Source organism: Phoca vitulina, unplaced genomic scaffold (assembly GCF_004348235.1).
Source record: "Phoca vitulina isolate PV1807 unplaced genomic scaffold, GSC_HSeal_1.0 scaffold12, whole genome shotgun sequence".
NCBI lineage: Eukaryota > Metazoa > Chordata > Mammalia > Carnivora > Phocidae > Phoca > Phoca vitulina.
In genome coordinates, this window is record NW_022589715.1 from 623,419 (window position 1) to 648,969 (window position 25,551).

The following is a 25,551-nucleotide window of genomic DNA, read 5'->3' on the forward strand; positions in this document are numbered from 1 at the left end:
ATTTTAATACACTGTTAAATAACACTAATGAAATTAGTTGAGAAAGGGGTATGTGTTACAGGTGATGATGTAGTTTGGGATCCGGTGCATTAAAGGATCTGAATTTATTTATTTATTTATTAAAGATTTTATTTATTTATTTAATTGACACACACAGAGAGAGAGAGAGCGTGAGGGGGAACACAAGCAGGGGGAGTGGGAGAGGGAGAAGCAGGCTTCCAGCCAAGCAGGGAGCCCAATGCGGGGCTCGATCCCAGGACCCCAGGATCATGACCTGAGCCGAAGGCAGTCGCCTAACCAACTGAGCCACCCAGGCGCCCATAAAGGATCTGAATTTAAACCATACTTAAAGTATTGATGATATCTGCTCCCTCCTCCTCTCAAGTGTCACATATTCCTTTTGATGAAATAATGGGCAAATTAATGGTGATTCTAGCTGTAATTGATACATTCCTCCTTTTAAACTCAAAACCCCCCCAATCCAATAAAAAGAACAAGCCCAGAAGAACAGCACTTCAGCTTCTGAAAGAGGATTGACCACTTGAAGGTGGTCATTGAGCATCTCATCTGTAGTGAGGCTTTGTGTTTTGTTGTAACTGGATTGCTACAACTCTTGGTTTGCTTCTAATGAAGCAGACATTAGGATAGTTTTCAGATAGGAGACTCTTGACAAAACACATTAAAAATGTAAGAGATGATTTTATTGTAGTAAGTCCATGGGGCCAAAATCTTGAAAGCTAGAATTATTTCAAGAAGAATTCTAGTTGATTTTTGCCAGATTCCACTCCTTTCTAGCTGTTTTGACTTTCATCAGGTTGTTTAGCCTATAAAATGGGAATGGTAATACCTGCCTCAAAGATTGTTTTTGAGACCATTAAAAACCATAATGTATATAAGGTAACTAGCATAGAGCCTGTCTGATATCTGGTAGGCACCAGTAAATAGGAATCAGCTTCTTTTTTTTTTGCTCCATGATTTGGAGTGCTTATTCAGGGCTGACTATTAATATTTAGAAGGATAGTTATAATAATTTTCAAAAAATACTGATTTAACTTCATTGAGAAGAATAACAAGATACTTTACTGTCAAAAGTAATTATTGTGAAACTATATCTGCTTAATGTGCCTAATTAAAAGGAAATGGTTAAATTATCAGTTTTAACCAAGGACAGGAGTATTTGAAAATTTGGCTTGTGCCTCTGGGTAGCATGAAAACTTTGTGACTTGTTGCTTTCTGGCTTAATTTTCATCTCTCAGCTTCTTAATAAGGCTTTATGTTATATTTCTAATACCCTTTTTTCCGTAATTTTTATTGCATTGTAACAACATTGATATTGACTAAAGTTAAAAGTAACTTGGTTATGCTAGGTATTTATTATGTGAAAACCCTGTAGTAGTAATTTCTCTTATTCACAGGAATTTTCTGTGGGGATAGTCTTTTTTATTCTTTAAAGTACAAAGCTGCAGGTAAATAGTGCACTTAACTTTTTAAATCTCTTTACTTGCCAGGTTCTCTGTGAACTCTTTCAGACATCTCCTCAAAGAGGGAACCTTCCAACATCAGGGAACATTTCGGGGTTTATACGTAGATTATTTTTGCAATTGATGCTGGAAGATGAGAAAGTGACAATGTTTCTTCAGTCTCCTTGTCCAGTGAGTATTTAACAGTTAAATAAATCTTAATAATTAGCTGTGTGCAAAGACATTTCATAATTTCATATCAGAACCTGGAGTCACCTCTACATCTTAATTTCTTACATAACAAACAAACTAGAATAACCTCTATACTCAATGATAGGACTTAAAAATCTCTTTTGGATAACCCTCCTTGTGATGAGTAGCCTAATTATACCCTACCATGAAAAGTATAATTTGGTTGGGGGAAAAAGTGACTGATTATTAGGTACAGTGGTGCTAATACAAAAGTTGACCAACAAATCAAATGGCAAATGCACCGTATTTTAAAATACATACAAAATAAACCTTTCATATTTTGTGTGCATTTAAAATTTTTTATTCTTTTATGCTTTTGAAATTGTTTTATAATGATACATGTATCAAAAAAATCACTTCTTGATTTCTTTTGAATTTTCAGCTGTATAAAGGTAGAATTAATGCCACAAGCCATGTCATCCAGCATCCAATGTACGGAGCAGGCCATAAGTTCCGAACACTTCATTTACCAGTCTCAACAACATTGTCAGAAGTTCTTGACAGAGTGTCAGGCAAGTCAGATTTAAGTATTAATTTGTCTTTGACTTTCTGTTGGATTATATAGAATTTTGTTATTTTTTGTAACTTTATTTTACTGCATCTACTCACTCAGCAACTATTTAATGAATAGAAAAGGTCAATATGTCTTTGCATTTTGAAGCATGAGTAAGAAGCTGATGAAGGGGACAAAATGGACAATACATTCTAGCACCTGTAGTTCTTTTGGTGTCATGTGTGTTATGTGAGGTAATGACAGAATGGACAGTTGGAAATGTTGACAAGCCTTGGGAAGCTGTTGATGGGATTTTCTCACAAACCATCTGGCTGTCTTATAATAGATGATTTGCAGGCCATTAGTTGGGATGGCAGGACTCTAATAAACGTTTACTAGCTCTCAGGACGAAATGGTCAAGAGAGAAGAATGAAGTAGATCAGATTGGTGACCTTATTGTTTATAATAGTGAAAAAAGCAGAGAGAAATTTTCCCTTAGGTTCTTGCCTATATTCTAAGATGAAGATGATGCCTTTGAACAGCATACAGGTTATTAAAATAAAAACAGTTTTTGATGGCAGAATGCAAATCCACTGTAGAAAGTTTGATTTTATTGCCTCTCAGAAATCCTGTGAATGAAATCAGTGTTGAATTGATTGAGCATCTTCTATGTCTAAGCACAGTAATCAGCCCTGAGGTATAAGAGAAAGCAAGACACACACTCTGCCCCTCAGAGTATTATGATCTTATGTATGTTGTCAGATTAAAAAATAAATGAAATTTAAGAATGTTTGCATTCTAATACAAATGTAAGTAAGTATGTTTCTATCTGTATGCATTTTAAGGGGATACTTTACAACTAAAGGAAGTTAGGAGTATCTCAGAAAAAAACTTATGTCTATTTATCAATGGGAAATAGAAATCTAAGCTTAGAATAAAAAACTGGATTGAAGAGATTTCGAGGTTGTCACCATACATAGGTAGTAGGTTAAACCATGTGCATGGATGTGATCGCTATGAGAAAATAAGGTAGAAAAGAATCTTTTTTGGCTTTAGTCACTGCATCTAACCCAAGTGTGTATGTAATACTCTGATTCTTGTTACAAGTTATAGGATAAAATGTTAGAATACTATTATAAGTGCATACATAACATTTGTTCTTATTTGAAAATGTCTGCCTTATCCTGTTACAGCTAAACTTTTTTGAAAGTTTGATTTTACAGACTTTTTTCTGTCATAGCCTTGAAATTGTTCCTTCTACATGGTGAAAAAAAAAAATGAATAATGAATTAATTAAATGAAAGAAGGACAAGTGGGGAAGAGTACTAAAGTTCAGTTATTGTGATTTTTTACATTTAACTTGATCGTAGAGAAGTAATAGACATTATTACAAAATAATTATTAAGAATAAAGATAGGGCATCTGGGTGGCTCAGTTGGTTAAGCGACTGCCTTCGGCTCAGGTCATGATCCTGGAGTCCCGGGAACAAGTCCTGCATCGGACTCCCTGCTCAGCAGGGAGTCTGCTTCTCCCTCTGACCCTCCCCCCTCTCATGCTCTCTCTCTCTCTCATTCTCTCTCTCAAACCTTTAAAAAAAAAAAATAAGGAATAGTTCCCTTTATTACCTACATATTTAAAAAATAGATTGCTTTTTAAGAATACTACTCTTAGTAAAAAGTCCGACAGAGTCATCCTGAGCAAACACCAGAAGTTTCCAAGTGCTGAATTTAACCTTTATTTAGCAGTGTTTTGGTCTTTTAAGGCATGTTTATGATCTTTAGCCATATTTGATGATATATTTACATGTGTGTCTATATTTTATCAATATAAAAACAAAAACAAGTAATCCAAAATTACTTAATAATTTTATCCACTTCCTATAGCTTTTCACTACATTGCTTTCAAATAATAAAAGTCGTGTGTCAGTATTTTTGCTTTTACAGATTTCTCTCACTGCTTTTAAGCAGTTTGATTGTTATATGCCTTGTAGTTTTTTTGGGGGGGATGCAGGTTTGTTGACTTTCTTGGCTCTGGGTTTATAGATTTCATCAAATTTGGAATTTTTTTAAAAATTTAAATTTTTTTTTGTAAATATTGTCTCAAATATTTTCTTTCTCCCTGTTTTTCTCCTCTCTTTGGGTAATTCCAGTTACACATTTTTATTAGGCCTCTTGAAGTTGTTTCACAGCTCACTGAAGCTCTGTTCATTTTTTCCCCCAACTCTTCCCCCCTCTCTTTATATAATCTCCTTGTCCTTATCTAAAGTGTATAAGCTTTCCTCTATCATCTTAAACACACTGGTCTGTTTATATTGATTATTTTTTCCTTATTATGGATTGTATATTACTGCTTTTTTATTTGCCTAGAAAAAAAAATTTTTTTTAAGATTTTATTTGACAGACAGCAAGAGAGGGAACACAAGCAGGGGGAGTGGGAGAGGGAGAAGCAGGCTTCCCGCTGAGCAGGGAGCCTGATGCGGGGCTCGATCCCTGGACCCCGCGATCATGACCTGAGCCAAAGGCAGACGCTTAATGAGTGAGCCACCCAGGCGCCCCTATTTGCCTAGAAAATTTTATTGGATGCCAGGCAATGTGATTTCTTTTTTTTTACTTCTTTTGGGTGCTCGATATTTTTGTATTTTAATAGATATTTTTTATTTTGTTTTGGGTTAAAGTTATAGTAACTGAAAACATTGTTGCTTTTAGAGCCGACTTTTAAGTTTTATTAGGTAGACAAGAGCTGCTTTTAATCTAGAGCAGAACTTATTGTGATGATGGAAGTTTTTTTTATAAACTTACACTGTCTAGTACAGTAGCTCTCAAGCACATGAAATGTGTTTGGTGAGACTAAGGAACTAAATTTTTAATGAATTTAATTTTTAAAAGGTGCTATATTGGAATAGAAGTAGGGTACCACATTTGAAAATGAAGGTTTAGGGCTACTTTGGCCTCACTAATGAGGTAATACCCTTCTGAGAACTCTGTTAGGAATTCAGTAGGCATTGGGAACACCACACATTACAGCCCTTATTTTAGACCCTGGGGTTGGTCCCCTTGTTACTTTTGAGAAGTACTTTCCTTGGCCTTTGGTGATTTCCTCATATAAAATGCTCAGAGACACTAGGTCTCTGGAGCTCTCTCTCTGCAGATCTCTCCTCCCTGGCAATGTGACCTAAAAACTGCAGCCAGCTGCTTTTGTCTTCCTGGGTTCCCAGTCCCTGTCCCCACCTTGGGTGACTCCTGAGTTGTACCAGTCTGTGGCCTGGGAAACTCTAGGCAATCAGCTGTAGAAGTCCTAGGGCTCGCCTCATTAGCTTTCACTCATGCAGGCATCCCTCTCCTGTCTTCCTAATGGCCATTGTCGGAAAACTATTTAATGTACTTTCCTAGTTTTTAGTTATTTCATGTAGGAGAGTAAATCTGGTTTTTGTTATTTTATCTTGACCAGAAGTGGTAATCCAAACTAGAACAATGTAAACAACGTTGAGAAAATTTTTCTTAGTGGTATTTTTAAGTATTTGGCATTTGCTAGGATAACATTATGTTAAGTTCTTAGCACCTAATAATGATCTTTACTGGTTTTCCTGAAAATACTATGAATACTGTGAATTAATTGTGTGAATTTTTTATTATTCAAGTATTTCATTCTGACTTCTGTAACTGTTTTGACATTTGGGGTTGCTTGGTTGTTTTTGGAAGAAAGTTAATGTATTGTTGCAAACCCAGAGTCAAGAATTTATTGTTTATAGTATTTACAGAATTTTTAAATTTCACAAAAAAATGGAACTCTCTAAAGGCAGTCTGCAGTTAGGAGTGAACTCCAGAAATTGAGATCACAGGGATCTTTTCACACATTCAAAGATAGCTAAAGAGTAGGAAATAATACAAAACATAACTTTTTTTTAAAGATTTTATTTATTTATTTGACAGGGAGAGACACAGCGAGAGAGGGAACGCAAGCTGGGGAGTGGGAGAGGGAGAAGCAGGCCCCCCACGGAGCAGGGAGCCCGATGCAGGGCTCGATCCCAGGACCCTGAGATCATGACCCGAGCCGAAGGCAGACGCTTAATGACTGAGCCACCCAGGCACCCCTATTACATGATTTTTAATACCATGCCATATTCCAAAGTAATGAAAGAAAACATTAATTCAAAGAGTTTATCTTATTAAAGTCCTTATTAGTATTTGTTTTTAAAGTATCTAAGTTTCCTATGTTAAAAATAGCAAAACAAATCTTCATTACCGAAATGTGTTCCTTTCTACTTCTGTTTATAAAATAAGGAGTCTAATATAATGCTTTAGGATGAGTCCTGAGCTTGAATTCCATATTTGCCATTAATAGGTTAGATCAGTAACCTTGCTAAAGCCTGTTTCCTTATTTTGAGAATAATATTCTTTCTTGATGCGCATGTTGTGAAGACAAAATTACATGTTGGTGGCAGGCACATTGAACTGTGCCTAAAATAAAGGAAATTTGGTAATAGTTTCTCCTTGCCTTGAGGTAATACCACTGTAATTTGTAATGTTTTCTAGAGATGGGAATTTAAGTATCTTGGCTTATGAACAGTGGTGATTCCATTACGTTGATACCAGCAAGGATTGACTGTTAGGCTTTACCTCATCAGTTTCTTCTAAATGCATTTACATTCCGTCCGTATTAGTGATAATGTCTTGTGTAATCTTTGTTTTGAAACCTTTGTAGCTTCCTTCTTAATGACTTTGAAAAGCAGTGTATTTTAGGTAATATTTTCTTACAGATACACCAAGTATCACTGCTAAACTAATTAGTGAACAGAAAGATGACAAAGAAAAGAAAAACCATGAAGAGAAAGAAAAAGTTAAGGCAGAAAATGGATTTCAGGACAATTACAGTGTTGTTGTTGCTTCAGGTATGCTTTCTGTTTTTTATAATGTTGATTTTGTTTGAGTTTTTTTTTAAATATGACAATACATATTTATAGGAACGTCATGTAATAAAAAGTATTAATGCAGAAAGCTGACTTGTAATGATGTTTTAATACTGGCTGTAAAAACATTGCACCTGAAATCTGTTACTCGTTGGCAGTGTAATTATTACACTTATTTTATATCCAAAACTTAATATAGTTCATCAGATACTGAACATTTGTGAATTGTTTAGGTACTCCATTTAAGCTTGACAATGTACAGAGAATTGTACTCAGTACTGTCAGAAGATGAAGACAAAATGGTCAAGATAACTGATCAATTTGGAGGATATTTTCTGTAACATAAGTGAGATGATTTTAGTTCAAAGAAGAAGGTTTCGTCTGTATTACTTTACTCCTCAAATAGGAGATCTCTGTATTGGTGGAATTTATTCTATTTCAGAGAAGAATTGTGAGATTTCCTGCACATACACAAAAATACTTTCTAGTAAATGGGCAGTCATCTCTATCTCAGAGACAGTAGAATTTAGCATTGTTTTTTACTCTCTTGAAAATAGTTAAAACGTGAAACCAAAATTCATGGTGTGTCATGAAGGGCAAATAAAATTGGGAGATAAAAATCAGAAGAAATATTTCTGTCTTTTGGCATTAGCTAGGAATGTGATGCATTTTAAAAATATTGTAGAAATGCCCTTTTATTTCATTAGTGTGTTGGCTATCTATAGAATCTTCCTGATTCTTTTAGGGCTGAAATCCCAGTCTAAACGGGCTGTGTCAGCTACACCACCTCGTCCGCCATCCAGGAGAGGGAGGACAATGCCTGATAAAATAGGGAGTGCTTCTTCAGGAGCAGAGACTGCCAACAAAATAATTACTGTCCCAGTGTTTCACCTGTTCCACAAACTCTTGGCAGGTAATGTTCACAATATTTAAAAATAAGAAAAAATTTTGAAGACATGTAATTACCAGATTCCTGTTTAATCAAGTGCTTGTGATGAGATAAACATACAGTTCCCTCTAAAAAAAAAAATGAGAAAAGGAGTAACCTTCTACATATCCTTTTTAACATTATAATGTTGCATATTTACAGCTTACTGGTTTCCTAAATTTTGCTGTCAATGTGCTATAAAATCACTAATGTTTCAAAGAGTTCATAACAAGTTGTATAGGAAGCAGTGTGAGGCAGATTTTGAAGAACTGGTTATAGTAGTGGAATTCTTTGCCATACCACTGATAGTTAAGCAATATTTTCTCCGTAGGTGATACATATTCTTTGACGAGTATACTTTCCATTGGTCAAGGTGATACCCAATTTATCTCCATTTTTGTGCCATATTGTTATAATCAAATTGCCAACTAACTTTGAAAGGATTTTCCTTCTTAGCTTTATGTTATTGATTTATAGCAGAGATCAACAATGTATGGCCAGTAGACTGAATCCCTCTCTATTAAAAAAATATTTTTTAAAGTTCATTATTTTTTTTTTAAGATTTTATTTATTTTAGAGAGAGAGAGAGAGCTCAAGCAGGGGGAGGGGCAGAGGGAGAGAAAATCTCAAGCTGACTTGGTGTTGAGTGGAGCCTGATGTGGGGCTCAATCCCACGACCCTACGATCATGACCCGAGCTGAAATCCAGAGTCAGACGCTTAACCAACTGAGCCACCCAGGCTCCCCTCTATCTCTAAAAAGGCTTTATTGAAATACAGCTATGCCCATTTATTTGTGTATCGTCCATAGCTGTTTTCATGCCACAGTGGTAGAGTTAGTAGTTGCAGCCGAGACCATAGAGTCTTCATAGCTTAAAATATTTATTATCTGGCCTTTTAGGGAAAAGATTTTGCCAACCCCAGATTTGTAGGAATGTCTGTTTCTTTGTTTCTTGCTATGGCTCAGAAGTTCTTGGTGGGATTTGGTTAGTAACTAATACTTTGTATAGACAATATTGTTCACATGTATCAGAAATAGATTTCTGTAAACTCCATGTGCTGATTTAAAATTTTTAAATTAGTGTCAGAATCAGAAGCTTAAGGTGCAGTTCAGTAAAAACAGTAACTGACTAAATCAAACCAAGTAAATGTCTCCCTCTTGGATTCTAGATTTAACTTAGTTATGTCATTTTTAGGCCAGCCATTGCCCGCAGAAATGACGCTTGCCCAGCTCTTAACTCTCCTTTATGACCGAAAACTTCCTCAAGGTTACCGTTCAATAGACCTGACTGTTAAATTGGGATCTAGAGTTATCACAGACCCAAGTCTGTCAAAAACAGACTCTTTTAAAAGGTTACACCCTGAAAAAGGTATGTATGTGATATTCCTTTAAAATTACAGTCCATGATCCAAGAACTAGGGATTTCTGTAGCTGATGACTTAATTTACTTTGTTTTTATTATATCAAGCTAACAAAGTATTTTTCTTCGTGATGGAATTATTTATAGATATAAAAAATTGCTCTTGTTTTCACTAGAAATTAATCTTAATTTCTCTTACAGCATCACTTATTTTATGAACACATATGCTTTATTGTTAGCCTTTTGCATTCTTTAGTAAATTTTAGAATATTTCCTTTGCTCGGTTTTCAGGAGGATTATTCGGGGGTTTTCTAGTGGTTATAGAATCTAGTTAAGTGTAAACATACTAACCTTTTGGTTTTCTTTGGTGAGTGATTCAAAGTTAAATCAATATGGTGTAATTTTTTTTTTTAATATTTTATTTATTTATTTGACACACAGAGAGAGATAGCGAGAGCAGGAACACAAGCAGGGGGAGTGGGAGAGGGAGAAGCAGGCTTCCCGCAGAGCAGGGAGCCCGATGTGGGGCTCGATCCCAGGACCCTGGGATCATGAACTGAGCCGAAGGCAGACGCTTAATGACTGAGCCACCCAGGCACCCAGTATGGTGTAATTTTTAGTTCTCAGTATGAGAAGTCTTTGTTGGTATTCAGTTTTTCCTAATTGGATACTTCAGAACATGATGTACATATGTTAGTATTTGCTTTCTCTGCAGACTTACTTATTTTTACATACATTATAATTTAGAAATAGGACAATGCTTCTCAAACTTAAAAAATATGCTTATAAATTACCTATAGAACACTGTTAAAATGCAGATTCTTATTCAGTAGGTCAGGGGTGGGACCTGAGATTCTACATTTCAGAAGCTCTTAGATGATGCCAGTGCTCATATGCCAATGACTATACTTTGAGTAGCAGGACTTTGAGAGGCAACATCAGAAATGATTTAAAAATTACTGTAGCATCTAGCCTTAAAGCTTTATCTGAATAACCTAAGATATTTATGCTCTTTTGTGGAGTAGAGAGGTGACAATAAGATCTGCTTTGTAAATGAAAGATTATAATAAAAAGAGACCCTTTCTCACCTGTTATTTGTAATTTATTGTTCTAGATCATGGAGACTTACTTGGTAGCTGTCCAGAAGATGAGGCTCTCACTCCAAGTGATGAATGTATGGATGGGATATTGGATGAATCTTTACTTGAAACCTGTCCCATTCAGTCACCATTACAAGTTTTTGCAGGAATGGGTGGACTGGCTCTTATTGCAGAAAGACTACCCATGCTATATCCAGAAGTAATTCAACAAGTAAGATAAGATTCCTAATTGAATATATCATTCCATGGCAAAGCCCTTTGTTCTCTTTTATTGCTTTTTTAAAAAAACTCACTTGTGTTAACCTTTTGGGAGTACCCTTTCCCTTACACTCCTTGAGCATCATATAATTTCAAAGGTCAGCCTGTACAGAGCTTTGTGAGAATTAGTTGGTACCAAAAAAATGCTCACGGCCGAGCACATTTGCCAAACTCATTATGCTGCAGCATTTACCTTGATTTTATGGTCGTCACACTGTAGCATTTTTATTTCTGTGCTTCTTCGGGCATATTAATTATGGATATTACTGGAAATGGGAGAGTAAGATGGTAGTGTATACTGCTATCCAAATGCACTGTCTTTTTGTTTAACTGTTTTTCCTGTTTTAGGTACCATTTCTATTTCAGGTAGCTTTAAAAACGTACTGCTTTGACCTCTTTACTGTTAATTAATTTTGCTATTATGGATGTATGTATTTTCAGTGCTCTTTTATTAATGTGGAGGGAGTATGGCTCATGGAAAGTTGTAATTACAAAGCACTTTATGTTTATTGAATGAAGTAGGGGAATTATTCCCTGTAATTTCATGTACTTAGTATATATATATATATATATATTAGATTCCTAGGGCTGCTGCAACAAAGGACCACAAACTGAATGGCCTAAAAAAACAGAAATTTATTCTTTTACAGTGTAGGGAAGCTCTAAGTCTGAAATCAGGTTGTCACCAGACCCATGGCCCCTGTGCAGACTGTGGGGAAGAATCCATCCTTGTCTCTTCTTAGCCACTGGTGGTTGCTGGCACTTGGCATTCATTGGCTTGTAGCTCCACCAGTCAGATTTCTGCGTGTATTTTCACACGGCCATCTTTCTCGTCAAAGACATCGAAGACAGTTGTCATGGATTTAGGATCCACCCTGATCCATCTGCAGGGACCCTAGTTCCATACTGATGTAGAGTAAGAAATGAATGAATAAATAGGTGGAGAAGAAGGGAACATTTTTACTTACAGTTCAGGGCCAACTAATAAATGTAGAAGGAATGATGGAAAGTCACCGTTTGACACCCAATGTAATAATTACTGTTTTAGGCAAGGATTTTTAAAATGCTAATTCTAATTGATCAAAGTTTGGGGAGAAACAAGATACATAGCCTCAAAGACTCTGTCTACAGATTCTTAACTAATTATAAAGGATAAAATAATAACTTTATTTATAAATAAATGTATGGATGTGTGTATCTAAAGTAGAGATACTTGGCAGATACCACCACACTCATGATATAATTTAATTCCTGATGATTTGGAAGCTTTTTAAAAATACGTCCCTTTATTGGTCCTTTTATTCCTGTATTTGAAAGAGATCGTTTAAAATCACATCTTTAATTTGAACCTAATGTTGAAACACACAAATAGCCAAGCAAAAATTTTCTTTTTTTTTAGGTGAGTGCTCCAGTGGTAACTTCTACCACTCAGGAAAAGCCAAAAGATAGTGATCAGTTTGAATGGGTGACCATTGAACAGTCAGGGGAATTAGTTTATGAAGCACCAGAAACCATTGCAGCTGAACCTCCACCTATCAAATCAGCAGTACAGACCATGTCTCCCATTCCTGCCCATTCTTTGGCTGCTTTCGGATTATTTCTTCGTCTTCCGGGCTATGCTGAAGTCCTACTGAAAGAGAGAAAACACGCCCAGTGCCTTCTGCGACTGGTATTGGGAGTGACGGATGATGGAGAAGGAAGTAAGTGTTTAGAATTATTAATGAAATTTAACATAGGTTGTGTAAAAGTTATTCAGATCAGTGCTTATTATTCATGATTTCTTTCACAGGAAAGCTACTAGATCATTTGTTCTTGGTAGTTTCATTCTAATGATACATATAACAAGCCCTAAAGAATCTTCATTTTCATTACTTTTTCATTCAAAATGTATTCATTGTTTACAAAACTGCTGGACGGCATCAGAGGCAGCCAAAAATGAAGCAGGTATTTGGATCCTGCCCTCATGCAGCTGATGTTCTCCAGTAGTAGCAACAGCAGTACATCTAAGCACAGACTTAACAAGTTACAGAAGACTTGCGAGAAGTACAGTACTGTGAAGGCTCACGGGTATGAGACTGTTTCCTTACTACCCAGCTATGTGAGTAAAGTGGCAGAGTAACTTTTAGTAGGGCCTTGAAGGATAGTCTATTTAAATAGGCTGAGATGAGCTAGAAAGAAGATGATTTGAGCAGTGTTTGTGTGCTCAGATTAAATGAGAGAGGATAAGTTAGCTGATGAAAATTTACATAAAAAGTACTGAGAGCTCATTCTAAAAACTATTATTGATAACAGATTGTGGAAAGTCTTATTAAGAACTTCAGATTTTAGAGCGCCTGGGTGGCTCAGTTGGTTGGGCGACTGCCTTCGGCTCAGGTCATGATCCTGGAGTCCCGGGATCGAGTCCCGCGTTGGGCTCCCCGCTCAGCGGGGAGTCTGTTTCTCCCTCTGACCCTCCCCCCTCTCATGTGCTTTCTCTCTCTGTCCAATAAATAAAAAAAAATCTTTAAAAAAAAAAGAACTTCAGATTTTTTTCTGAATAGTAATGAAAATTTATTAAAACGTATGAACCAAGTCATGATATGATGATAATCTTTCTTAAGAAAGTGAATCTGGAAGCAGTGTTTAGACTAAAGAGAACAGAATGTGGAAAGTAACATTATATAATAATTTATTTTGTAATATAATAATATTACAGAATAATAATAAAAAAAGATAGTAGGAAGGGAAAAAATGAAGGGGGGAATTGGAGGGGGAGATGAACCATGAGAGACTATGGACTCTGAGAAACAAACTAAGGGTTCTAGAGGGGAGGGGGGTGGGGGATGGGTTAGCCTGGTGATGGGTATTAAAGAGGGCACGTATTGAATGGAGCGCTGGGTGTTATACGCAAACAATGAATCATGGAACACTACATCAAAACCTAATGATGTAATGTATGGTGATTAACATATAATAAAACAAAATTTAAAAAAACTATGGCAATTGTTTCCACTGGGCTGGCAATTTTATTTAATATAAAGGAACATAAAAGAAAAGTCATAATTTAGGGTAGCCTAGCAAGTAGATTTTCAGTCAGTTTACCTGTGATTATTCAGTTAATAACCATTCCATCTGAAAATTAATTGTTCTTAATTTTAAAATCACATGGTTTTGATTAGAGGTGAAATCTGTCACGTGCCAGTTAGAATACTGTTAAACCCTTACTACAAAGTATATTTAATCTAATAAAACTATGTGAATTTATTTGTGGATCCTATAACTCTGAAGCTATTGAATATTCAAAGTACATATTTTACAAAAAGCACATTCTTTTCTTTTGAATTTTCATGTTGATGGAATTCTTAAAAAATGGTGACATTGGGACACCTGGGTAGCTCTGTCAGTTAAGCATCTGCCTTTGGCTCAGGTCATGATTCCAGGGTTCTGGAATCAAGTCCCGCATTGGGCTCCCTGCTCAGCAGGGTGCCTGCTTCTCCGTCTGCCTGCCGCTCTCCCCCTGCTTGTATGCACACTCTATTGCTATGTCTCAAATAAATAAATAAAATCTTTTAAAAAAATGGTGACATTATTTTAAATGTTTTTCTAATAACTTATTAAATTACATACTATAAATAGTCTTGGTTGTTTGGTTTCATATATAAACTATATACCTATTTCAGTAGATCAGGAATTTTTTTTAATTTAAGTAGATAAAGAGATACGTTTTATTTTGGTACTCTATCACAAAATGATAGGTGTAACCCTAAGCAGAAAATTGTCTTTATATCATTTCACCCTTTTTTTAGTGAATATACAGTGAATGTTTATTAAAAAGTATAATACTGATATCCATTGTCTCATCCACCGTTCATATAGTGGTGGTTTTTATTTTGGTTTGGTTTGGGTTTTTTGTGTTTAACGTTCCTTTCTAAAGCTAGATGTAGTAGCAAACTGTATCACAGACCAAATAAAATGGTTTCACTCTTTCATTACTTGTTCATGGTGGAAAGAAACTATTCCCAAGGCAAGCAGGAACTTTCAGTGCTTCTATTTTAGTTGTTAGGTTTCCGTTCAGTTTCTCATTTATAATAATATTGACGTAGTCTATATTAATTATCATATGTATATATTTCAACTTTTATTTGTTTACATATACTATGTCTTAAAGAGATTTTCCAGATACTTCTTATTATTAAACTTCCAGATATTATTCTGTTTGTGGTCTTTGGGTTGTTTTTTTTTTAAATAAATTTAATGATATATGTTATGTTGTCACTATTAATTTGTGACCTGTATATTGTTCTTTATTGTGTTCTTAAATATTTTTAATTTTGAGTTCTCTTTTCTTAATCTAGGTCATATTCTGCAATCTCCATCAGCCAATGTGCTTCCAACTCTTCCTTTCCATGTCCTTCGTAGCTTGTTTAGCACTACACCATTGACAACTGATGATGGTGTACTTCTAAGGCGGATGGCATTGGAAATTGGAGCACTACACCTCATTCTTGTCTGCCTCTCTGCTCTGAGCCACCATGCCCCACGAGTTCCAAACTCTAGTCTCAATCAAGCAGAGGTAGGTTGGTTCAGTTTTAATTATTTAGATTATGAAAAAGGTAAGTTAAATTCATGGAGTACAGAATAGGGTTTTTCTGAAATAATATTTCAGAGATTCGTGTATTCCTTTTTTGTTTCTAAAAGGATATTTAAAAGAGAAACTATGAACTAAGTGTTTTCTTCTCCATTAGGCTCTTTTAGAAACCATAAGTTAATCCATCTATAGCTTAAGAAGCTTTCCCATTTACCAGGATATGCTGAATTTATACGGTGATCTCTCTAGAAAATCCAAAAATAATTAATGGTGTAAGTGAGTTTAATGAGGATACAGTATCCAGGTTCAGTATTTAAAATAAGTTAACTCTGGGGCGCCTGGGTGGCTCAGTCGTTACGCGTCTGCCTTCGGCTCAGGTCATGATCCCAGGGTCCTGGGATCGAGCCCCGCATCGGGCTCCCTGCTCAGCGGGAAGCCTGTTTCTCCCTCTCCCACGCCCCGTTTGTGTTCCCTCTCTCGCTGTCTCTCTCTCTGTCAAATAAATAAATAAAATCTTTAAAAAAATAAATAAAATAAGTTACTTCTGTATACCAGCAAGAAACATAAAATGAACTTTTTAAAGATACTTTTTTTAGCACCAAAAGGAGAAAATATCTGTGAATGAATCTAAAAAAATATGTGCAAGACATTTATGCATGAAATATGTGAAGTTTTTTAAAGAAACACTAGTCTTTAATAAACTGAGATCTTTGCTCATTTTATTTCCATGGGCACAGAAAATAGAACAGTTCAATAATATTTCTTATCAAAGTGATCTTTATGTTTGATGAATTTCCTTTTTATTTTAGAGGAAATTGACAAGCCAGTTCTAATATTTTTGGGGAAATGCAAAGGCTCAAGAATAGCCAAGGCAGTTTCAAAGAACAGTATACCTAGTAGACTTACTATCAAAATTCATTATTAAGCTGTGGTATTAGTACAAGGATAGATTAGAAGCCCAGCAAACAATAGAGACTCCCTGTGTGTTTGGTTATCTGATATGACAATAGTAACTCTGCAACATAATGGAGTAAGTATGATCTTATCAGTAAATGATGGTGGGGTCACTTAAATGTTCTTGTGGAACAAAAATGAATCTTTAAACCTTAATGTACTCTACATGCAAAAATTAATCTAACTAGATGATAGATCTAAATGTATAGTGCCCTTTTACAAAATATAACAGTGCCCTTTTACAAAAAAACATATACAGATATCTTTATGATCTTAGAGTAGACAGACTTCTTGAAAAGAATATTTAAAAAAGCACTAACCTGTAAGGGGAAAAAATTGAAAAAAAGCAACTATGTTAAAATTAAAAACTTTTTTCATCAAAAACACTAAGGATAGTGGAAAGGGAAGTCACACAATGGGATACCATACGTAAATCTATATGGGAGACTATAGTTGGTTGTATCTGATGAAGAACTTCTATTCAGAATATTTGGAGAGCTTCAAAAATTACAAGAGGAAAAGGCAGAAAACCCAATAGAAAAATAGGTGAAAGGCTAGAATGGGCACTTACAAGAGGGGCTACCTAAATATCCAATAAATGTGAAAAGATGATCTGTTTCATTAGTTACCAGAAAAGTACAAATGAAACCTCTAATACACTACAACTACACACCCATCAGAAGGGGTAAAATTCCAAAACCACAATATCAAATATTGTCCCATCATCATTTGTCATAATTTAAAGTGAGTAGGATGGATAAAGTAATGTGGAGACAGTAGAAAGGATAAGGAAATTGTAGTCTACTATAAAATGGAATACTTTCAGGTGATGAAAGTAAACGGCAACAGCCACCTACACACAATAGCAGTGATGCATTTCACAAGCACAACTAAAATGCCGTGCATAGTGGGATGTAGATACAGCGTGATTCCATTTTTATAATGTTCAAAACTAGACAAATTGAAACTATAGTAGCTAGAGTTTCATGCTTAGGTGGTAAAATTATAAAGAAGAGTAAGGAGGTAATGAGTATAAAAAATCAGGATTATAGTTAACTTTGTGGAGGAATTGAAGGTTTGTCGAAGGCAATGGAGCAGTGGCAAAGTCTTAGGTGCAGTAATCTAATTCTTGACCTGCATAGTTAAGTTTTTGCAGTTCATTAAATTTTTTTGTTTTTTTCTGTGTATATGTTATACTTTATAGATTTTAATACATAACTTTATCAATGTTATTCTACTGTTAACTGTTTATATGGTAATGAAATTGTCATTCATTTAACAGTTTATCTTATAAAATGTGAAAGATGGCATTTTTAGTCATTTATCCATAAAACTAAATTGCAGGTCAATTTATGAAAGTGTTGTACATAATATTCTTCCTTAGAAAATATTCCCATTAAAAGAAATGAAAAGAGGGGCGCCTGGGTGGCTCAGATGGTTAAGTGTCTGCCTTCAGCTCAGGTCATGATCCCAGGGTCCTGGGATCGAGTCCCACATCGGGCTCCCCGCTCCATGGGAAGCCTGCTTCTCCCTCTCCCACTCCCTCTGCTTGTGTTCCCTCTTTCGCTGTGTCTCTCTCTGTCAAATAAATAAATAAATAAATAAAATCTTTAAAAAAATAAAAGAAATGAAAAGCATTGGTATTACTTTTAAATAACCCTTGAAACTAATCTTAATTGCAAATGTTTTTGAGTGTACATAGTATATTTAGTGAAAACTCTTTAAAAGAGGATGCTTGTTATAGAATTAATTTTAATTTTACTGTCCACAAAAATAATAATAAAGAATCGACCTTTACAGAGTTTGAGGTTATGTTAATAAAGCCAGCGGTTCTCAGTAATTTCTTTTGTCTATACACCATTCACATTTTTAATATGTCCTCTTTTGCTAAAAGAGATTTTTCTATACATCACATTCTGAATAAGAAAGAAATTGAGAATTATTCCTTCTAGAAATAGAAGCAATCTTGCTTACTATGATTGAAAACATAGGACACCATTATAGAATTCTCCTAAGATACGCTTGTACTAGATTCATCCTAAGGGATCTGGGTCATATCCGTATTCCTTTCACTGTTTTCTCTATTTAATTTTAAGTCATTGACACTGTAGTCTTTACTCCGTGTTTTACTGATAAATATTTTAAAATTTTTATTTATTTATTTATTTTTTTAAGATTTTATTTATTTATTTGACAGAGAGACAGACAACAAGAGAGGGAACACAAGCAGGGGGAGTGGGAGAGGGTGAAGCAGGCTTCCCACGGAGCAGGGAGCCCGATGCGGGGCTCGATCCCAGGACCCTGGGATCACGACCTGAGCCGAAGGCAGATGCTTAACGACTGAGCCACCCAGGCGCCCCTATTTATTTATTGTTAAATAGACACATTGGTTCTCCATTTTCCCCTTCCCCCAGTCCCTGGCAACTACCAGTCTGTGTTCTGTCTCTCTGTATTTACCTACTGTGGGTATTTAATATAAATGGAATGGTATAGTATGTTATCTTTTGTGTCTGTCTTCTTTGACTTAGCGTGTTTTTGAGGTTCATCCACAAAATAGCGTACGTGTATCATATTTTATTACTTCTTATGGCTGAGTAATTCTATTGTATGTATATATATCACAGTTTGTTTATACATTCTTCCATTGATGGGTATTTGGGCTGTTTTGATTTTTTGGCTATTATGAATAGTCTTGCTGTGAAAACACATGGACCTGTATTTGAGTATCAGTTTTTATTTCTTTGGTTATATACCTAGGAATGGAATTGCTGGGTCACATAGTAATCCTTTATTAAATTTTTTGAAGAGTCCTCAGACTATTTTCTATAGCAGTTGAACAATTTATGTTTGTACTGATAAATATTTTTGAGGGTAAATAAAATCAAATAGTAAGAAGTTTTCGTTTTTTGTTATAAGCCACAGGTATCAAGCTCTCATAACCCTACATCAACAGAAGAACAGCAACTGTACTGGGCCAAAGGGACTGGCTTTGGGACAGGCTCTACAGCTTCTGGATGGGACGTGGAACAAGCCTTAACCAAACAGAGGCTGGAGGAGGAGCATGTCACCTGTCTTCTGCAGGTGTGCTTACAAAATTGATATTGTCAGGGATAATAGTTAAATTATTTTTTTTCTATTTGTATTGATTTTTAAGTATTGATAACTATCCTACTCATCCTCAGCTACTTCTGTAAAACATATTACGCTCCTTCCTCTCAGTACATTTAAGATACCACTGGACAAAGATTGTTCTTCCCTACTTGTAACTATAAATTTTTTCCCTCAATTAGCTTCTTCACTGAGAGGAAAATGACAAAGGTGAAATTATCCAGTAACTGGAAAATGTACCATATCTACCTCCCTCCAGTCATCTTTTCATCTAAAGTGCTGTGTCTGGACTCTTAAAGAAAAAAAAAAAATTATTTATATCTTTGTTTCTCATACTGCTTTATTACTTTTCTAGAATCAGGCAAGTTGAACGAGTACAGAAAATCCCACAGCACCAGTATGAGAAGGGGAGGTGCTTAAATATTAGCTTTAGTCCCTGCATCAACTAATTGACTAAAAGAGGTCAAATCTTGGAGCGTTATTTTCTGCAATTGTAGAATGATAGGCTCATTCTAGTATAAAATTCTAAGATCACTCTCAAAATGTAAACTGAATCTAGTCATTACAATAAATAATATCAGAATTGCTGCTAAGGTTTTAGTTTGTGTTCTCAGGTGGACTCTTTTCTGTGTCTGACTGAATACAGTACACCATCATGCTAAAAGCACACCCTTCTCTTTTGAAAATCTGAAGAAAAGAATATCTTGTTTTTAAAAGATAGACAGTGACTGACTTGAAGATATAAACTCTTGGTACTCAGATTTAATATCTAACAAAACGTGGGTTTTTAAAGTGTGTGAAGCTAAAATCCAATGTAAACCCAACAATTGTTATTTTTAGGTTCTTGCAAGTTATATAAATCCTTTGAGTGGTGCAGTGAATGGAGAAGCCCAGTCATCTCATGAGAATCGAATCCAGAACAGTAATGCCCTTCCTTCTGTACTTCTAGAGCTGCTCAGTCAGTCTTGCCTCATCCCAGCGATGTCCTCTTATCTACGAAATGATTCAGGTAAATCACATTGTCATTAGTCCTTTGTTGACTTATTTTATCATCTGTTAAAATAATAAGGTACAATTGAAGTATTTGGTATTAGTCTTCCCCAATATATGTAGGTATAAGATTAATGGATTTATTTCTTAAAAATTATTCTGGAGATACTTAGTAGTTTTTAGGGGCTCCTAATTGGATAACTGTGTTGTGACCTGTTCTGGAACACAAAATGAAAGTTTTCATTATCCCTTTGTTTTAACCTGTGAATGTACTGTTTTTAAAAATAAGGTATAACTGAAAATAATAGGGCAAAGGTGGGCAGCTTCATGACCGTATTCTGAGCTAAATATGGTTGGTTGAACTTCTGTGCATTTTAATGTTTGTCTCAAACACTATACAATTTCAGATGATGGTAATTTGAAGAAAGGCAGATAATATAAATTATTCTAATCCATAGGTACTTGATAATAAGTACTAAGTTTTACAAATTCAATAATAAAAGTACTATAGTTACTTACTTTCCATTATGCAACTGATAATTGAAACTAGTTATAATTCTGAAATTAGTTCTAAGAATTGGTATTCTTTTCCCAAATAATAATAGAAAGTTATATTTTGTTTACAGTTTTTGCCAAAAAAACAAAAAACAAAAAACAAACCAAGCAGTTAATATCTCCTCCTTTTAGCCAAGAATTTTTAGGTTTTTTGTTTTTGTTTTCAGCCGTCTGTTCTGCTTCTTATCTCTGCCTTTATTCATATTCTTACTTGTAAAAATAGAGGTTTACCTATTTAATTAGATTATTAAGGAAGGATAGGTAAGGAAAGTGATGGGAATAAATCTTGAAGTCTGTTTGGTGCTTGGTAGCAGTTTAATGCACAGTTGGATGGATGGAAAAAGCTCCTTGTATTTGAAAAGGGGTAATTGCCCCTTATCTTCTACCATTGTGGAGATTATTGGGCTTAAAAGCAGATAGTTCTCTAGTCTACCTTAAACTTCCTCATAAAAATGTTGAGGTGATATATTATTTAGATTGATTTTGTTTTTCCTCTGACGTATTTCATACATCACATTTGTCTTTTTTTAAAGTAGATGTCAAATATACAGTATATTTTTTGATTAAGTAAAATATTTAGAGCTATAAAACAGATATTGGTACCAAAATTTAATATTGGATTGTATAAAGAAATTGAATAGAGTGATAAGGTTTTTCTTTATCTCCTTCCACATTATTAAAATATAATTTTATTAATTATTTCACTTTCAAAATGTATATCCTCAAAAATTTTAAAACTTGTTCTATAATTCAGCCTTTGTATAACACTGAGTTTTTATGTTTATGGTTCAGGGTCAGAAAGGAAATCCAGTATTATCTACTTTTACTATTTAAAATAATGTATTCATGTAAGGTGCAATTTCTGGTAAGTATGTATGTTAATAAATTGTGATTTTGGTAACCATCTGGAATTACAGAGACTTTGATACTCTATCTTGGAGCTATTTTAGAATATTAATATGACAAATCAGAGTTTGACCTTTCCTTTGTGACATACTATTTACCTGTAAAAGGTGGGTTTTTTTTTTTTTTCCTCAGCCCAAGGTTTAGATTTATGTGCTTGAATCTGGTACCTTGTCCAGTGGTATAATTGGAATTGATACATTCATATTTGAATGTGCTAACAAATTATTTTGAAATAATATTTTAAGATAAAGTGAGTTAAGATGAGTAGGTCAGATAATTTGGTAGCACACCTCTTAAATGATGTTTTCAGTGATCAGAGAAAATATTTCTTGAGTTTGGGATGTATTCTGATCGTTTGTTGGTGAGAAAAGTATGCTCATTTAGAATATTCTAAATATGAATTGTTTTTCAGGAAAATACAGCTTCATGTTACATTAGTAAATGTGTTACTTATATAATCAATTTTGGTTAAAATGTTAATTAGTTTTTTAGGTAGCATTTTAAAATCTGAACACATTATCTAGTCATTTTTCTTGGAACTTAGTAAATTCCAATTTTAAGGGGCACCTGGATGGCTCAGTTGGTTAAGGAGCTGCCTTTGACTCAGGTTATGAGCCCAGGATCCTGGGATTGAGCCCCACATCGGGCTCCCTCCTTGATGGGCAGCCTGCTTCTCCCTCTCCACCACTTGTGCTCTATTATACTCTCTCTCTCTCTCTCTCTAACAAAATCTTTTTTAAAAATTCCAATTTTAGAAAATTAGTCTATATCCATTTTCCAGTTTTATCATTTGCCTATAGCATATTATTTTTGGCAATTTGGGGTAAAGTATCCAGTCTAGAATCTTCTACTTTATTTAGTTGTCATATCTCTTCTCCTTTAATCTGAAACATTTCCCAGCTTTTCTTTGTCTTTCATAATATTGACATTTTTACAGAGTACACCATTTATTTCATCGACTCTCTGGCAAGTTGGTATTTAAGTGTGAGAGCAGTGCTAATAATTTCACTTGTGACATTATATTCAAGGAATGGTTTGCTTACATCACTAGCAGATAATATACAGAAACACAGGCATAATGCAATAGGCTCTTTTAAGAGCTATAGTCAATAGTGCACATTTCCTTTCTGTTATATGTTTTTAAATGATAGGCGATCAAGACAAGAAAATATAGAAACATACAGTAGTTTACGCTCCACTTTTCATTGATCTGCCATTAACTGTTGAATATGGTTTCTTACTCCCTTCCCACCTCCTTTTTGTCCTTTTTCTTTTCCGGCTCCTAATGTACAAGTTAGGTACTTGAAAATCCTTTAACTTTTCTTTTCGATTACTGTTAAAAATTGATATGAATACCAGATTCTACTCCTTGTTTCTTTTAATAAAGCCTTCAAGTTCTCATATTGGAAGGCTTGCATTGTAACAAGGAGGTTAGCAATAAGTCTGTTTTATTTTGGTGAAAGTTTAAAAATTGGCCAAAAATTTTAAGCGATTAACAATATGCTGACCATACTGATAAGCAGTAATTGCACATAGTAATTGATCTTCACTTTTAGCTGTGAACATCTTTGCATCGGAGGTAAAAAAATGAATACTGTCAGTTGCAAAATTATTACCAACATAAAGAGTGCATACTGATTCCTTAGGGGAAAGGACAACCTTTTTTCCATTATTGACCTTCTAACGGTCTATAACTGAGATACTGATCCTATTCTTCAGAGAGAGGTACTGGTTATATTTATCATTAAATTTGTTAAATTTATTTTCATTTTTTTTTAAGATTTTATTTATTTGACAGAGAGAGATAGCGAGAGAGGGAACACAAGTAGGGGGAGTGGGAGAGGGAGAAGCAGGCTCCCCACTGAGCAGGGAACCTGATTAAATTTGTTAAATTTAGTCAATAAGTAATTCTCAACATTTTTACTTGTAGCATGATAATATCTTTGCATTATTCATCCAGTATGTTAGTTTTAGGTAAATTTGTAAAATTTAAAAATTACTTGATGCTCTTACGAATGTGTGTATATCTGGAACTTTATACAGACTTACTATTGTTAGGAGAAAATCCTAATATTTTTTTTTTTTTTAAAGATTTTATTTATTTATTTGACAGAGAGACAACGAGAGAGAGAACACAAGCAGGGGGAGTGGGAGAGGGAGAAGCAGGCTTCCTGCAGGGCAGGGAGCCCGATGCGGGGCTCGATCCCAGGACCCTGGGATCATCACCTGAGCCCAAGGCAGATACTTAACGACTGAGCCACCCAGGCGCCCCAATATTTCTTTTTTTGTAAATCAACTGTTTCAAGAGGAATTTATTATTATTATTATTAAATATAATGTATTATTTGTTTCAGGGGTACAGGTCTGTGATTCATCAGTCTTACACAGTACATAGCGCTCACCACAACACATGCATACCTCCTCAGTGTCCATCACCCAGCCACCCTACCCCCCCACCCCCCCACTCCAGCAACAGTTTGTTTTCTAAGATTAAGAGTCTCTTATGGTTTGTCTCTCTCTCTGGTTTCTTCTTGTTTTATGTTTTTCAGGAGGAATTTTTAATAACCTGATAGTAGTTTTCTTACCTTTCCTACCTTTTCATATATTGGCCTCTCTCTGTTGGCCTGAAATGGGTAGAGAAGAAAATGTAAAAGTTTGTCATAAGTTACAGAATGAAGAAATTTTTGGAGTCTTTGGTTTGGCGGCATCACAGGGGCAGTATAAGTCTTCATATTTAGTCTTCAGATTTTCAAATGTTACAGCATGGTTCCAGTTACTTAAAATAGATGAGTACATTTGAAGCTTATTTTAAATAGTTCTTTTTATGCTAACTAAAATAAAGACATCTGTTAGTGTTCTTATTTGGTTTTGTACATTAGATCAACATGAAATCAGTAACATAACTCGGTGTTGGCCAACTACATGTATCAAACAGTTGTTAGAAAAACTGTAAAACAGCAAATTGAAGCTAGAGCTTCAAGGTGGGTAATTCAAACAAATAAGTGAATTAAATGTTTTATCTCCAATATCAATTTTCAAAGGAATGATAAAAACCCTTAAAGAGAGAAAGTAGTTAGGTAGATAGGAAAATCGTTGTATAAAGAATATGTCATTTTAACTTCTGTCTCTCAACATTCTGACTTCTCATAGCCATGTTATTTTGAAAGCTGCCTTGTAAACAAGGATCATTTTTTATTCAAGCCGTGGTTATTAACATTTATGCTATTCAGTAAGCATGCTGTTACCCTGCTGTCCACTAGATGGGGATCCTGTTTCATTGCTAGCAATACTTGGTTAAAAAAAAAACAAAGTATGAATGTAGAATGTTACTTTAGGGTTCCTCACCCTCACCTTGTCTCTGTACCATTTTGGAAAATGACATACTGTATTTTCACAAAGCAACATCACTGAGCACATTAAATTACTTGCCATTAATTATCATAGTGTTATAAAATCTCTACCATTTTAGTGATGGTTTCATAGCATGGAGGTAAATATAATTTCAGAAAGGGAAATTTGAGTTTTCCTGTTAAGTCTCAAACTTTCTCATTTTCTTGAAAATTAGCGGAGTACAAAAAAATTTGGACTGCTTGCCTATATTTAGTGTATTTATTTCTTTATGCGATTTAAAAACAAGATACTGTTAGGACCTATCTACCATTTATTTCATTTTTGGTAAAAGAGTACAGAATGCCAAAATTTTGATCATGTTAGT

The 25,551-nt window shown here is 34.8% G+C and overlaps 1 protein-coding gene across 8 annotated transcripts in view; it reads left to right on the forward strand.

The window, feature by feature from the left end:
• BIRC6 (baculoviral IAP repeat containing 6) overlaps window positions 1-25,551 on the forward strand; it is a 226,517-nt gene that overhangs the window by 146,100 nt on the left and 54,866 nt on the right. For all 8 annotated transcript variants that reach the window (XR_004300267.1, XM_032410257.1, XM_032410255.1 and 5 more), the window contains 10 exons: window positions 1,509-1,652; window positions 2,095-2,224; window positions 6,962-7,093; window positions 7,857-8,024; window positions 9,234-9,407; window positions 10,513-10,709; window positions 12,156-12,456; window positions 15,091-15,308; window positions 19,194-19,358; window positions 20,226-20,394. Coding sequence is in view for 7 of the 8 variants with exons in the window: in XM_032410257.1 (XP_032266148.1) it covers window positions 1,509-1,652; window positions 2,095-2,224; window positions 6,962-7,093; window positions 7,857-8,024; window positions 9,234-9,407; window positions 10,513-10,709; window positions 12,156-12,456; window positions 15,091-15,308; window positions 19,194-19,358; window positions 20,226-20,394 (1,798 nt within the window). In the remaining variant the exon portion in view is untranslated. The remainder of the gene's footprint in view (window positions 1-1,508; window positions 1,653-2,094; window positions 2,225-6,961; window positions 7,094-7,856; window positions 8,025-9,233; window positions 9,408-10,512; window positions 10,710-12,155; window positions 12,457-15,090; window positions 15,309-19,193; window positions 19,359-20,225; window positions 20,395-25,551) is intronic.